This window comes from Galeopterus variegatus, unplaced genomic scaffold (assembly GCF_000696425.1).
Source record: "Galeopterus variegatus unplaced genomic scaffold, G_variegatus-3.0.2 Scaffold4331, whole genome shotgun sequence".
Lineage (NCBI taxonomy): Eukaryota > Metazoa > Chordata > Mammalia > Dermoptera > Cynocephalidae > Galeopterus > Galeopterus variegatus.
The window spans coordinates 95804-109941 of record NW_007730442.1 but is presented as its reverse complement, the minus strand read 5'-3'; the positions used below and the strand labels follow the sequence as shown (position 1 = coordinate 109941).

General features: G+C 44.8%; 1 protein-coding gene across 1 annotated transcript; it reads right to left on the bottom strand.

Annotated features, from left to right (window-relative positions):
* Nucleotides 1-9298: 9298 nt before the first annotated feature.
* On the bottom strand, nt 9299-13829 carry POLR3K (polymerase (RNA) III (DNA directed) polypeptide K, 12.3 kDa). The gene is made up of 3 exons (XM_008587301.1): nt 13697-13829; nt 12519-12606; nt 9299-9962 (listed from the first exon to the last, which is right to left on the bottom strand). The coding sequence occupies exons 1-3, from the start codon at nt 13805-13807 to the stop codon at nt 9835-9837; spliced, it is 327 nt and encodes a 108-aa protein (XP_008585523.1). The 5' UTR covers nt 13808-13829; the 3' UTR covers nt 9299-9834.
* Nucleotides 13830-14138: the final 309 nt, after the last annotated feature.

The following is a 14138-nucleotide window of genomic DNA, read 5'->3' as shown; positions in this document are numbered from 1 at the left end:
GGGAGAGAGGAAATCCTGGAGAGAAAAAAATCCAGAGAGGAGAGCCCCAAATTCTGTCTCTAAACTCTACCCAAATCTCTGGATGACCCCTGAACTACAATGTGCAGGCCAACTCCAAGCAGCACCACTAAGGTTGAACAAACTGAACAGAGTTCAGCTGCTGCCCCCTCGGGGACACAGAGTTTGCAGCCTGCCAAAACAGCAAACAAACCAAATTTTAAAATCAACACTCTCCAGAGGAATGTAACAGAATCCATAGTCTCAACAATGTACATCATTCATAATTTCCAAGATAAATACACAATTATTAGACACAGGAAGCTGAACTACATGACACATACTTAAGAGGGAAATCACTCAATGGAAACTGACTTTGGGGACCAAGTTGTTGGAAATAGCAAAGGTTTTAAAGCAGTTGCTCTAACTAAGCTCAGAGACATAAAGGAATTCCCAGTATATCTATTCCTAATGAATAGACAGGAAATCTCAGAGGAGAAATAGAAACCACAAAAAAAAAAACCAAAAGGAAAGTATATAAGTGAAAAATACATCTTAAATAAAAGGAATAAATCATAGCAGTGCATAAGACAAGGTGAAGCATTAAACATAAGGAATCCCTCAAAGAAGGCAGAAAATTGAGATTTCATTGGGTTGATGGAGGAAACCACACCCTAAAACACACACAGGAGAGGACGTCTGTGAAAGTGGGCAATAGGAGGGAGTCTTGGGCAGTCATCAGGATTCGTTATATTCCTAAACAGAGCAGCCCAGCAGGTCAGCCGTTCCTCCACACTTGCACTTGTGTCAGGCTGTGCTAGTTGAGGAATCTGCCCACAAGCTGGACACTTAGACTAGGAAAGAAGGCCAATGCCTCCTTGCCCAGAAAACGCACTGACAGCACACCCACCTCCTCTCCCCTGATAAATGGAGATAAAAAGAAACAGCATCTATAGATGTGAGGAAACCTCAGACACAAAGAGCACACAGCCAGGAATCACCAAATACCTATGGAAAGCCAGCACCATAAGCGACAGGCACCAAATAATAACAAACACTATCAGTCAGGCATGTTGTAAGAATCTTATATATGTTAAACTACATAAAGTGTCACAACTCTATGGGGAAGAATGGGGTTAGCAAAACACACAGTCCAAATTCAGCCCACAGTTTATAAAAATCTATGAACTAAGAATGGTTTATATATTTTTGAATAGTTGGAAATAATTTTTTATGAGGTACATGACACATGAAAATAATATGAATTTCAAAGATTCTTACAACATGCCTGACTGATAGTGTTTGTTATTATTTGGTGCCTGTCGCTTATGGTGCTGGCTTTCCATAGGTATTTGGTGATTCCTGGCTGTGTGCTCTTTGTGTCTGAGGTTTCCTCACATCTATAGATGCTGTTTCTTTTTATCTCCATTTATCAGGGGAGAGGAGGTGGGTGTGCTGTCAGTGCGTTTTCTGGGCAAGGAGGCATTGGCCTTCTTTCCTAGTCTAAGTGTCCAGCTTGTGGGCAGATTCCTCAACTAGCACAGCCTGACACAAGTGCAAGTGTGGAGGAACGGCTGACCTGCTGGGCTGCTCTGTTTAGGAATATAACGAATCCTGATGACTGCCCAAGACTCCCTCCTATTGCCCACTTTCACAGACGTGGATCGCAACCCTCGGTGTTGCTCCCTGCACCTCACTCAGCCAGTGAGCGGGAACCGGTCCGTATGTGGGATCTGAACCCTCGGCGGGAGCGCCGCCACGCTTCCCAAGCGGCGCACTGTAGCAGTGCGCCACCGGGCTGGCCCAGAGTTGTGTTTTTTTAATAACATGTATTTATTATAGTAAAGTACATAAAACAAAGTTTTGCATCTTAGCCATTTTTAAATGTACAGTTTAGTGGTATTAAGCACATTCATGTTGTTGTGTAAACATCACCACCGTTGTAGTGGATTGAATTATGTCCGCCCCAAACTCCCTGAAGCTTGAGTTGTATCCCCCAAGTTTTATGTATTAGAAACTTAGCCCCGGGCCGGCCCGGTGGCGCACTGCTACAGTGCGCCACTTGGGAGTGCAGCGGCGCTCCCGCTGAGGGTTCAGATCCCACATACAGACCGGTTCCCACTCACTGGCTGAGCGCGGTGCGGGCGCAGCACCGAGGGTTGCGATCCCGTTGCCGGTCCCGGTCCGGTACAGGTGCGACACTGAGGGTTGAGATCTGTTGCTGGACACGAAAAAAGACAAAAAAGGAAAAAAAAAAGAAAGAAAGAAACTTAGCCCCCACTGTGACTGTAAGAAGGTGGGAAATCTTATTATGGGAATTGAAAGGTGGAGCCTTGAAGAGATGATTGGATTGTAAGACCATGCCCTAGTGAATGGATTATAAATGGTGGTCAGGGGCGTGGTTCTGAAGGCTTTAAAAAGTGAGCGAATGAGGAGATCACTCTCTCTCTGCTCTCTCTGCTTCCACCATCTTGCAGTGTGAGACCCCTGGGTCACTGTTGCCACCACCAGATGGACTTTGGACTTCCCAGCCTCAGAAAATGCAAGCAATAAATTTCATTTTCTTTGCAAAATACCCAGTTCTGTGTATTTTGTTATAAGCAACAGAAACGGACTAATACAACCATCCACCTCCAGAATCTTTTTCATCCTACAAAACTGAAACTCTACACCCATTAAACAATAACTCTGCACTCCCCCCAGCCTGGCAACCACCGTTCTACTTTGTGTTTCTATGAATTTGACTACTCTAGGTCGCTCATGTGAGTGGAATCACAGTGTTCATCTTTTCGTGAACGGGTTATTTACACACAGCCACCCTCTCCTCTCTGGCTACTATTTTCATGGCATGTCTTTATGTCTCTTCCTTCCTTCACTTTTATCCTATGTGTCTTTAGATCCAAAGTGAGTCTCTCATAGACAGCATGTACTTGGTTCATGTTTTTATTTTTAATTGTAAACTGATAAAAATATACTTGAATACCGTTATGGGGTAAAAAGTGGAATAATGATTTATTAATACAATGTGGAATGATTAAATCAATTAACATACCCGTCACCTCAAAAACATTTTTTCGTGGTAAGAACAGTCAATATTTACTCTCTTAGCAATTCTGAAATATATAATACACTATTATTAAGTATGTTCACCGTGCTGCTCAATCAACCTCAAACAAAACAAAACAAAAAAACGTATTTTTCCTGAGATCTTGTACCCTTTCATTACCAAATTATGCTCTTGGGTCCCAAAGTCATAGAAATGTATCCAGCACTAAAGCAAGCAATGCTTTATTAAAAGAGGAGATAGACTTATGCTTAGGGGGGTAGCTACAGGAAAGCTAGCCCCCCAAGGGGAGCTGTTCAGGGTCTTTCATACGGAAAGGAGTTTAGGGGTGCAGGCCAGCGTCACTGGAGGTGGTCCATTCTGTTCTTCCTGATTGCGTCGTGGGCACGTGCTCAGTTAGGGCTTTGGTCCTCGCACCCAAGATGGTGGTGGCGTTCATTATTGTTATCCCAGGAAGGTCATTGTAGCAGTCACCTTGAAGCTTTGTGCGCTTGTGGGAATTCCTAAAGGGGTCTTAAATTTAATCTGTAACTTCTTACAATTACAGTAAACAAGCCTTGGGGAGGGGTTTTGCTTCTCAGTTAATATCTGTTCCCCTCTAATCTCAGTCTATTATTTCGGGGCTGGCCATGGGGTAATCATGTGCGTGCGGAGGGGGGTCTCACGACTGAGGAGTAGAAAAGTAACAAAGTGTCCCCTTCAGGGAAAACGGAGTCGGTTTGGTTCACAGACCTAGCCTTGCTCTGTCTCACTTTGACGGTCTCCCCATTCCCCCCACCCCTATCATATATTTTTATCCATTCTGCCAATTTCTGATTACTGATAAGAAAAGACTTAGTGTATCATTTTGCTGTTTGTTTTCTATATGCCTTATAACATATAGGATTTTCACAGCATGTACAAATTTTTCATATTTTTAAATGTTTTTCTAAATTTTTTATAGCATACAGAACTTTTCATTTCAGTTATTACACTTTTCAGCTCCAGAATTTCTCTGTGGTTTCCTTCCAGGTTTTCTATTTATTGGTATTTCTACTTTGCTCAAGCATTGTTTTCCTGACTTACTCCACATCTCCCTCTAGTTCTTTAAGCACCTGTAAATCCGTTGTTCTGAAGTCTTTTTCTGGCAAGCCCACCATCGGGTCTTTCTCAGGGACAATTTCTGCAAGTTAATTTTTTTCTTTTTTTCTTTTTTTTTTTTTTTTTTTTTTTTTGTCTTTTTTCGTGTCCGGCAACGGATTGCAACCCTCGGTGTTGCTCCCGCACCTCGCTCAGCCAGTGAGCGGGAACCGGTCTGTATGTGGGATCCGAACCCTCGGCCCAAGCGCCGCACTGTAGCAGTGCGCCACCGGGCCGGCCCTAATTTTTTTCTTTCAATGAGCCATTCATATTTCCCTTTTTCTTTGTATGCCTTGTGATTTTGTTGTTGTTTTTTTTGTTGAAAACTGGACATTTGAATCTAAAAATGTAGTAACTCTGGAAGTCAGCTTCTCCCCCTTCCCCAGAGTTTTTTGAATTTTGTATTTGATTTGACTGTGGTTGGCTGTGTCCGTGCCAGGGATCAGCCTCAGGTGTAAACTTAAGGTATTCTCAAGTCCTTTTTAAGCCTGTGCCTTTTTACTTTCTAAATTCCCTCCAAAGTGTGGTTGCTTTTCAATGTCCCAGACTTTAAATGTTTGGCCCCCAAGAAGGAAAAAAAGACAAATATGAAGGGAGAGAGAGAGCTGGCTCTTTAAATCCCCTGGAAGCTGCTTCAGCTGAAGGTTTAGCTGCTGGAAACGGTGGGGGGAGGGGTGCAACAATGTCTGCCCCTCTGTGTCTGCACCTCTCACATCAGAAGCAGCAATCAGCAATCAGAACACAGATCTCCAATTTTTTGGAGGACCAGGCCCTCATTGCTCACCTGGGCTCCCACAAGCTGTCAGCAAGGGGCTCCAAGAACACGTGCAAGGCTGCCTGCACCAGGGTTGGGGGATGGGTAGCTGCTAGGAGCGGAAGTTGATAGATATCAGCCTCAGTTTGTCAAATTTAACCACAATTTACCATCCAAGGCTTCCCCTGGAAGTTGCAAGCCTTGGAGTAGACTTAATTCTAAAATAGTTACATCAGACAGATCCTGCCAGTGCAGTTGTTGACTAGGTGGAGAGACAGATTCCTAGTGCTTCCTGCTTCATCTTTCCAGAATCCTATGTCTGTAGTTTTATGGGGACCCAGCCATGCTCATTTATGGATTGTCTGGAGCTGCTTTTGCACTCTAGTTGAGACAGCTGCCAGCTCACTACAAATCAGAGACGCAGTTTTTAAAGCAGCATTTCAAGGACCACTTTGTCATACTGCAAAATACGAAGGTGGTGTAACCTCAAAAAGTTCATGGAAAGATTTGTATTATCGTTTAATTCCATTTTTTCCACAAACTTTTTAAAGTACTCTTTTATTAATTTGCTTATTACCAGTGCATACCCATCATGTCAAAACAAGAAAAGTGGACTCTGAATGTCGTATTTTTAAGGCATACTGGAGTGTGGACCTTGTTATCAAATTGGATGGCAAAAGATTGTTTATTATGCGATGACACTACAGCTGGTCAACATTACACAGCAGAAGTTCTTCACAATAATTAAAAATAAAACTGAGTCTGCAACCAAATTAAGTTTCCAAGTGGCTCACTTATTAGCTAAGCAAAGAAAGCCACTTACTGGTGAAGTTAATTAAATTGTGCTACGTGTAGCAGCTGAAGAAGTATGTTCAGAGAAAATGTGAATGAGGGAGGCAGAGAATCAAGATGGCAGAGTAGACGGTCCCCAGCGTCACTGTTTCCAACAATCAACAAATTTACAACTATTAAAAAGCAAAGACAGCCAAGCTGGGGCCGCTAGAGCTCGGGGGAAGAGGAAGAGAGACCTATGGAGTTCACGAAGGCAGGAAAAGCCACGATGAGAGAAAGGGACCGCTCCGACTGTTCTGAGCCCCCGCCACTTTCAGGCTGAAACTGCTGAGCGCAGGGAGCAAGAGCTGGCAAAAGCCATAGCTGTGCCCTTTGTGTGAAGTTGCTTGGAGACTACAGGGGAGAGGAGGGCCTTGGTGGCCCCCAGGCCAGCAAGACCACTGACAGTGTTCCCACGGACCCACATAGGAGTGAGGAGCCAGACAACTGAAATAAGGAGCCACTCAGAGGCCCCAAGGGCCTGGCACATGTCCTGTCTCACAGGAAGTGATTGGAGTGCAGGGGGAGGGGAGGATGACAGCCTAGGGGGAACACCAGGGCACAGCATGGACAGCTGATCTGCCCTCCAATCAGCACAGGCCCACTTGGTGGAGACTGGTCAGGAATGCAAAACTGCAGGGGGTGCAGTTTGCTGAAAGACTCAGGCCCAGACTTAAGTTTCCACACAACCCAGGTGTACGGGATCTCACAAGACCCAGAGTGCTTACAAGGTCAACAATTAAAACCTGAGCTGCACAAAAAGCCTACCCCAGAGAATCAGCAGCAAAGCAGCAATTTAGCTCAACAACAGGGCCCAAGTGCTGGTTCCCACAGGAAGATCCTCCATTTTGGAAGTAAGCAAAGGACAAGTTAGGTTCAGTGCAGAGTTTAAGTGGTAGGGTAGCTGAACTGAAAGAAAACACAAAAAACCCACAGACCAGAGACAAGTTCTGATATTAACCAGTAAATGTCTAATACCACCAAAGAACACCTATAAAACCTAGAAGAACCGGAAGCCCCCAGGCCACTGAGCTGGGGTGGGGGTGCTGAGGGGCTTCAACCAGACCCCCTGATGTCCCATCCAGCCCAGGGAAGGAGGTGGCCGTGGGCCAGCCCCACCCCACACCTCGGTTTCTCCACCCCCTCACCCTCTTCCTCCCACTGCTCCACCTTAGAATGTAAAAATAATAAGTAGATTTAAAAATATATATGAAATTTTTTAAAAGGTGAATGATTTGAAGTCGTTTTCCTCGGCTCTTGAATCGACACTTTACTGATGCTGCTCAGTTGCTGTTTATTCAAAGAGCTAATGCCTCGGTGTCAAGCTGGGAGTGACTGAAGAATGAGCCTCTGCGCGTGGTCTGCAGGGAACAACCGCAGGCAAAAATATTCCCAAAGCTGAGAAAACTAATTCAGTAGACGCTGAAGAGGAATGTGTGTGTGGAGGAGGAAAGGGCTCAGGTGGGCATGTTTACAAAGCTTGTGGAAACATGAAGTGTTTAAAGCCTCTGGCTTTTCACTGTTTTCTTCAGCAAGTACTCGGTGGGAAATACGTGAATCTATTACAGCAGTGAATCTGCTGAGCCCATCATCAGTGTGGGACGGTGAACACCATCACTTGCTCTCCTGCACTTAACCAGCATTAACAGATGCACATTTGCAACTGATTTTGGTGACTAGGCAACACTGTGAGGGAAATGGAGTCAGTACAGTCAGGCCCCCTCCTCATATCCGGCTGGGTATGACTCAGCACATCCATTGTAAACAAGTTATTTATGAGTAGTGTAACTGCTCACGTATGCCCATATACTCCTTGGCTCGTAGCCATTGTTATGTACTTCAGTATAAAAGGCAGCACCTCTGAACCGCTGGCCGGCAGAGCTCCTATCGGAATGAAGCATGTCTATCCTGTTATCAGCCACCAGAATCTTTTTTCAACTACCTGACTCAGGATCTGCACAGGACAGGGCAGAGGGGTCTGTGATCCAGCCTGACACTAACTTTGAACCCCAATTAAACAAAATGCATCCATTCTTCTCATTAATAGACCCACACTACAAAAATTGTTCTCAATAATTATTACATTTTGAATTTTGTCCATAAAAAACTTGTGGAGGGGCCGGCCCGTGGCTCACTTGGGAGAGTATGGTGCTGATAACACCAAGGCCACGCGTTCGGATCCTATATAGGGATGGCCGGTTAGCTCACTGGGTGAGCGTGGTGCTGACAACACCAAGCCAAGGGTTAAGATCCCCTTACCGGTCATCATTAAAAAAAAAAAAAAAACTTGTGGAGCCACTGAAGTGCATTGACAGAAGGAGAGTCACCAGGAGAGATAAAGAAAAGAGGACGTCTCTCCCCACAAAGCCCATTTCAGAGTGACAGAAGAAGCATCTGCTCTATGATAACACTGGGGGACCTGAACACACCTCTCAGCATTGGACAGATCATCTAGGCAATAAATCTACAGAGTAACCATTACTCTTTCAGAAGGAAAGAAGAAATCCAGGGTGATTAGAGGGGGGAGGGGGGAGGGAGAGGGGGATGAGGAGAGACTGGACAAGGGGCATAAAGAATAATTACAATTTGTAACAATATATATGCTAGTAATATTGATTTGATCAACATTTCTCAATGTTGAACCCCAAAAATATGTATAATCAAGTTTGATTCAATAAAATTTTTTTTAAAAAACCAAACTTGTGGAAGTTTGTTTTGTTTTCCTAGATTTTGCCTCTTGACCAACGAAGTCCAAAATATCTACTATCTGGCCCTTAAGAAAAAAATGTTCGTAAACCCCTGAAGTAGATTACCATTTCCATTTGACAGATGCAAAACTGAAGTCAGCAATTCAGCAGCCTGACTGAAGCCACACAGGGAGGCCGGCTTCAGAGCACATCACCTACACCACTGATACATGGTGCCTCCCCAAATGAAACTCACACACAAGAACTGGCACCTGAGGAAATAAAACTAGTAGCCTACACAGAAGATACTAAAAACAATACTGCCATGATAAATTGCATTTGAGAAACCAGAACAAACCATTCTGAAATAGAACCAAATAGAGATAATGGGCTCAGGACCTGGTCAACAATTATAGTAAGAAAAAATCATGTTAAATGTAAAGATGACATCATTTCTAGAAAAGACACCAAGTCTCAAAAAAGTAAAAACCTGTATCAAAGGCAGAAATTTAAGCCCTATGATTTCAGAAGTGAGAACTCACTATTAAGAGATTTGGAAAGCAATGAAGTCCAGGGCCCTGAACAAGAATTAAGCTCTCACTAACCTAGATCCCATCCCCAGCTAGTCTGAGGTGTCCTTTCTTCTCAGAGTGGAAAGATTAACACAGAAAGCATAAAGTGTAAAAACAGTCTCTAATACATTTATTGTAACCCTAGGAAGCAAATCAGGGAAGCTTTTAAAAGTGAAATAAGAAATAAGAATAGAACCAAGGTCCAGGGGTGGAACTCTGTACCAGCCACCAAAAAAAAAAAAAAAAAAAGAAATAAGAATAGAAATAATAAACAATAATTGAAATCCATGTTTATTAGCATTTTTGTAACTTGCTTAAACCTTAGTAGTCAATTTTGGGATCACTGTGATTTGGGGTTTGCTGTCTTATTTCTTAAGGTATTCAAAACACTGAGAAGGTAATATTAGACTTCACTTTTATGAAACAGTCAGAATAAATTTTGATTAAATAAATTTACAATTAAGAGTTTAACATTTAGGGACATTTAATATACTAAGTTGTGCAAACAATACAAATATTTTAAGAGTGCTGGTTTGTGGTAAAGAAATGTTGATTGCCCAATAAATGTAAAAGATGAACAAATGGGACCTTAAACAGAATACACTTAGTTATGGGTCTCCTCCCCCCACTCAAAAACCTCCTGGACATTAACGACTTCATCCACTCTGATTGGCAAATGGGCTACATTTCCTAACACCCTGGCCCTCCACCCTAAAAGGGGATTCTCATGACACACAATTCATACTCCCAGCTGGCATCTACACTATGAGACAGGTGAGCAGATACTGATGCAGCTGAGCCAGCCTGGCCCTAGTCCCTCCAGCGGTGTCCACACTGAGCATTGCAGCACTTATAGAAGGTGGTCATCGGCTCGTCTGCAGAGCGGGTCTGTAGCTGCATGAAGTAAGCACGAGGATGTTCGCATTTGGGACAAGGCTCTGGCAATGAGAAAAACCAACAAGTGACCCACAGTATACAGAAATGATGCTCGTGAGTGACATACCTGCTAAGTGTAGGTATCGCATTAAAGCAGTAAAGACCCCCACCCCTTCCCCTGCTCACCCAGTCTCCCTTGCCCAGGGAAATCTACAAACAGTGGCATCATTCCCACTATGCTCTAGAACTGAGGGAACTGGGGAGACCTGTGGTCTTGAAAACACTGCTCTTGCTCTCCCTGGATCCCTTTTCTCATCAATCTGGTTGAAGACCGGTTGGAAACAACAAGGAAGGTGCCACCTCAAGACCATTCTGTGCTGCTGTAACAAAACACCTGAGACTGGGTACCCATTAGAGGCTGGAACAGCTAAAGTAAATGCTGGAAAAAGCCTTCATGGCTGTAAACTGAGTATTAAGGGTGATTCTGGGAGGACTCACATGAAAAGAGCTACAGGGAAAGCTTCATTCTTCTTAGAGATTATTTACGTGGTTGTGAACAGAATGTCAGTAGAAATATGAACCTGATGAGGTCTTAGATGGAAATGAAAAATACCTTAAGAAACTGGGGGAAAGAACATCCTTATTACACAGTGGCAAAGAAGTTGGCTAAATTATGTCTGTGTCCTAGGACTTCATAAAAGTCAGAACTTAAGAGTGATGAACTAGGACATTTGGCAGAAGAAATCTCTAACCAACAAAGTGTTCAGGATGTTGTCGTGCTTCTTTTAACTGCCTCTAGTAAAATGTGAAAAGAGAGAAACAATCTAAAGTTGAGAGAAATATTTTTTCTCAGCTTGGCCATGTAAAGAATAAAAAGGTATGCTTAGAACGGAAAACCAAGGACTGTTTGGTAAGGAGATTAGTACGGATAGAATGAAGCCAGATGCTATTTATGAAGACAATGGGAAAAGGACCCCCAAAGTCATTTCAGAGATATTGGTGGGGGGATACCCCACCCATCACAGGCCCAGAGTGCTAGGGCCTTGAATGCAGAACAGTTTCAGGGGAGGAGTCCATGGTGCCCATTGGACCTTGGAGCCCACTACGCAGGCCAGCCTCTGGTCTCTGCTCCCTGCATTCCTGTGCAGCACTCAGCCAGACCCTCGCCACACACCAAACCTGCCAGAACTTTGATCTTGGACTTCCCAGACTCCAGAATTATGAAAAATAGATTTCTGTTCTTTATAAATTTCCCAGTCAGTGGTATTCTGTTATAGCAGCAAAAACTGGCTAAGGCAGTGACTTGCGGCTGCTGTGTGTGTCACTGGGTCCACACAAGGCAGATTCCTCCTACTAAGTGCATCACCTCCCCCTGAGAAATGGACACATGTCCTCTCATCTTCCCAGTGAATGACTGTTCAGGGATCCATTCTGGCAGCAGTTCCTCAGGCTGCTCTTATCAACATCTTACTGCATATCCCACACCTTCTCAAAGTGCTGCAAGGTACATGTTTACCTTCAAAGTGATTTCACTTTGAGAAACTGACACTGCTTTTGATAGAAACACCTTCAAACACTCTCAAACACCATTTCTAACATTAGGTATGTGATCCATCTTTTAATGACAAATTCTACCAATGCTAACTTTTTGACATACCTAATTTGTAAATTCTGTAGGGAGAAAAAAGTAGTACTAATTATGAGTTTTCTCTTTCCGCTCTCAATACAGTTTATATCTAAGTCCTCCTCTTTCCTTCCCTGGTCACATCTATCTCTATCAGATATGAATCAAGACTTGAAATAAACGTTTTACCCAATCTGCTGTGTAAAGCTCCCTGGCATTAACTTTAAAAAATCTGTATTAGAAATAAAAGCCATATTTTTTCCCCTTAGACTCTGGTTTTCTATTACTTCAGTCATTGTTGCTGCCATCATCAGAGCTACCACTCGTTGGATGCCTCTTATATACCAAGCACTATATGACTCGTTTTGTGGTCTCCCAACCTATGAGTACAGACTAGCTACAGAGAAGTCAGGTGCTACAGGTTGAATGTGTCCCCCAAAAGTTCATGTGTTGGAAGCCTGACCCCCATTATAACAGTGTTAAGAGGGCAGGAAATACAATTATGGTATTTGAAAGGTGGGGCCTTTAAGAGGCAATTGGATCGTGAGGACTGTGCCCTAGGGAATGGGTTAATACATACACTTAGTAATGGGTTATGGTTTAATGGGTTATCATAGGTGTGGACTGGTGGGTTTATAAGAAGAGCAAATGAGCACATTAGAGCACTCTCGCCATTCTTGCCATGTGACACCCTGTTTCTCTGTAGAGAGTCACCGACAAGAAGGCAGCCCTCATCAGATGTCTTCCCTGGACCCTGGACTTCCCAAAACTGTAAAAATAAATTTCAATTTCTTATAAATAACCCACTTTCACATATTTTGTTATCAGCAACAGAAAACAGAATAATACATCAGGAGACCCAACCAAGGTCCTACAACAATTAGAAGTTGCCCTGAAAATCTAACCCAAACTCCAAACTTTGTACCAATATTGTTTGTGTAACAAACTATATAGTTATCCACAGCTCAGTGAGGGACAAGGTTTTCCCTCTCACCTGCAGTAGAGTCAACATTCTCCCAGGCAGCTGCTCCCCCAAGCACGTCATCCACTTCTTTCAGCTTTGGATACTTCCGATTTGTTACCTAACAAACAAAAACAAGCCTTCAGGCTCCAAGTAAGTGTACCATGCAAACCTCGGTCACCAAACCACAACTGCCCTCAAATGTCTCCTAGACTTCTTTCCTTCAACAGAGTGGAAGGATATCGAATAAAAACAAAGTCCCTATTCTCACAGAGCAGCACGCTCCAGCGGATTTAGAACACCCAGGATTGGGACAACCCCGAGGCAGAAGAGAGAGAGATTCAGCTAATAGAGAGCTCTTCAAAGACTGGAGGAAACACCTGAGAAGGAAGAGAAAAATAGCTTGGGAGTGACCCTCCTCTTCTCTTATACCTCGAAGCTACTTGATAACTCAAGATGAAAGAAACAAACACAACTAAAGCCAACCAGCACCACTCAGCTGGATAGCCCAGACACTCCCCCCTCAGGCATAGAGCTTTCAAAGCAGGTCACACTTGGCTTCTTTCTCAAGTTCTAACAGACATCCCTGAAATTTGAGGGTTACCTAAGAGTTCACTCTTCCTTTGGTTTCAGACTCTAAGTCCCCACAATACAGCTATAAGGTGTACGGTGCAAAACATTAAGAATGAGGTAGCACCAGTGTGACCTAACTTTTAAAAAGTAAAGGTATTCTAAAAGGTGAAGATGCATTCTCAAGAGAAAACAAGTTGTACAATAAGTTGTAACTTATGTAACAAGATGTAATGTAACAAGTCCATTTTCAGTCCCTGAACAGCCACTATATTCTGGGCGTTCAGACTAGAACAGAGCAGGGAGCAAAACATAAAAATCCCTGCCCCCTAGAGCCTAGGATTAATAGGAAAGGTAATGAGTCCTATGGAAAAAGCAAAACAGGGAAGGAGGATAAATTAGAAGCAGGGGCTGTAACTTTAAATCGTTACGTTTAAGTAAAACAAGACCCACAAGTAAAGTGCTATCTGGGGAAGGTGAACCAGACAAGGCCCCGGCGGCGACACGTGCGCGGCAGGGGACGCTCCCGCAGGTGAAGCCGGGCGGGCAGGGCCGGCCGTGGAGCCGCGCGAGGTCGCTCCGACCCGGCCCCGCCGAGTCAGCCGGGCCGCCGGAGGGCGCGGGCGGCGCTCGGGCCCCACCTTGCGAGTGATGTTGTGCACGTAGGGGCAGGTGTTACAGGCGAAGCGGTGACAGCGCTGTCCCTCCTCCACGATCAGGCCGTTCCCGCAGCCAGGGCAGAAGAGCAGCATGGCCCTCCGCTCCCCGCCTCCCCCGCTCCCCGGAGCCCGGCTCCCGGCAGATCCCGCGGCCGCCTCGAGCTCTCATTGGTTTTGGCGACCGCCCCGCCCCTCAGTCCACTGATAGACACGCCGGCCTCGCGCTCCCAGCTGGCCCTGCGGCCGGCCGCCTCGGACTTCTCATTGGTCACCGCGGCGCCCCGCCCCTCGGCGTTGCGGTGCCGGGGCTGCCTCGCTGGGGCGGGCCGCAGTCCCGCGCGTGCGCGCTCGGCCTTCCTGGAGCCGGGTGTGGTTCCAGAGCCGGGCGGGAGCGGGTGGCCTCGGACGAGGTGGCGGCGGCGGG

What these genes read in the sequence shown, in the direction of transcription:
- POLR3K (XM_008587301.1), bottom strand. Translation starts at nt 13,807, where the DNA reads ATGCTGCTCTTCTGCCCTGGCTGCGGGAACGGCCTGATCGTGGAGGAG. An exon ending in TGCACAACATCACTCGCAAG is followed by an intron (nt 12,607 to 13,696) that starts GTGGGGCCCGAG and finishes TTTGTTTGTTAG; the next exon opens with GTAACAAATCGGAAGTATCC. An exon ending in GAATGTTGACTCTACTGCAG is followed by an intron (nt 9,963 to 12,518) that starts GTGAGAGGGAAA and finishes TCTCATTGCCAG; the next exon opens with AGCCTTGTCCCAAATGCGAA.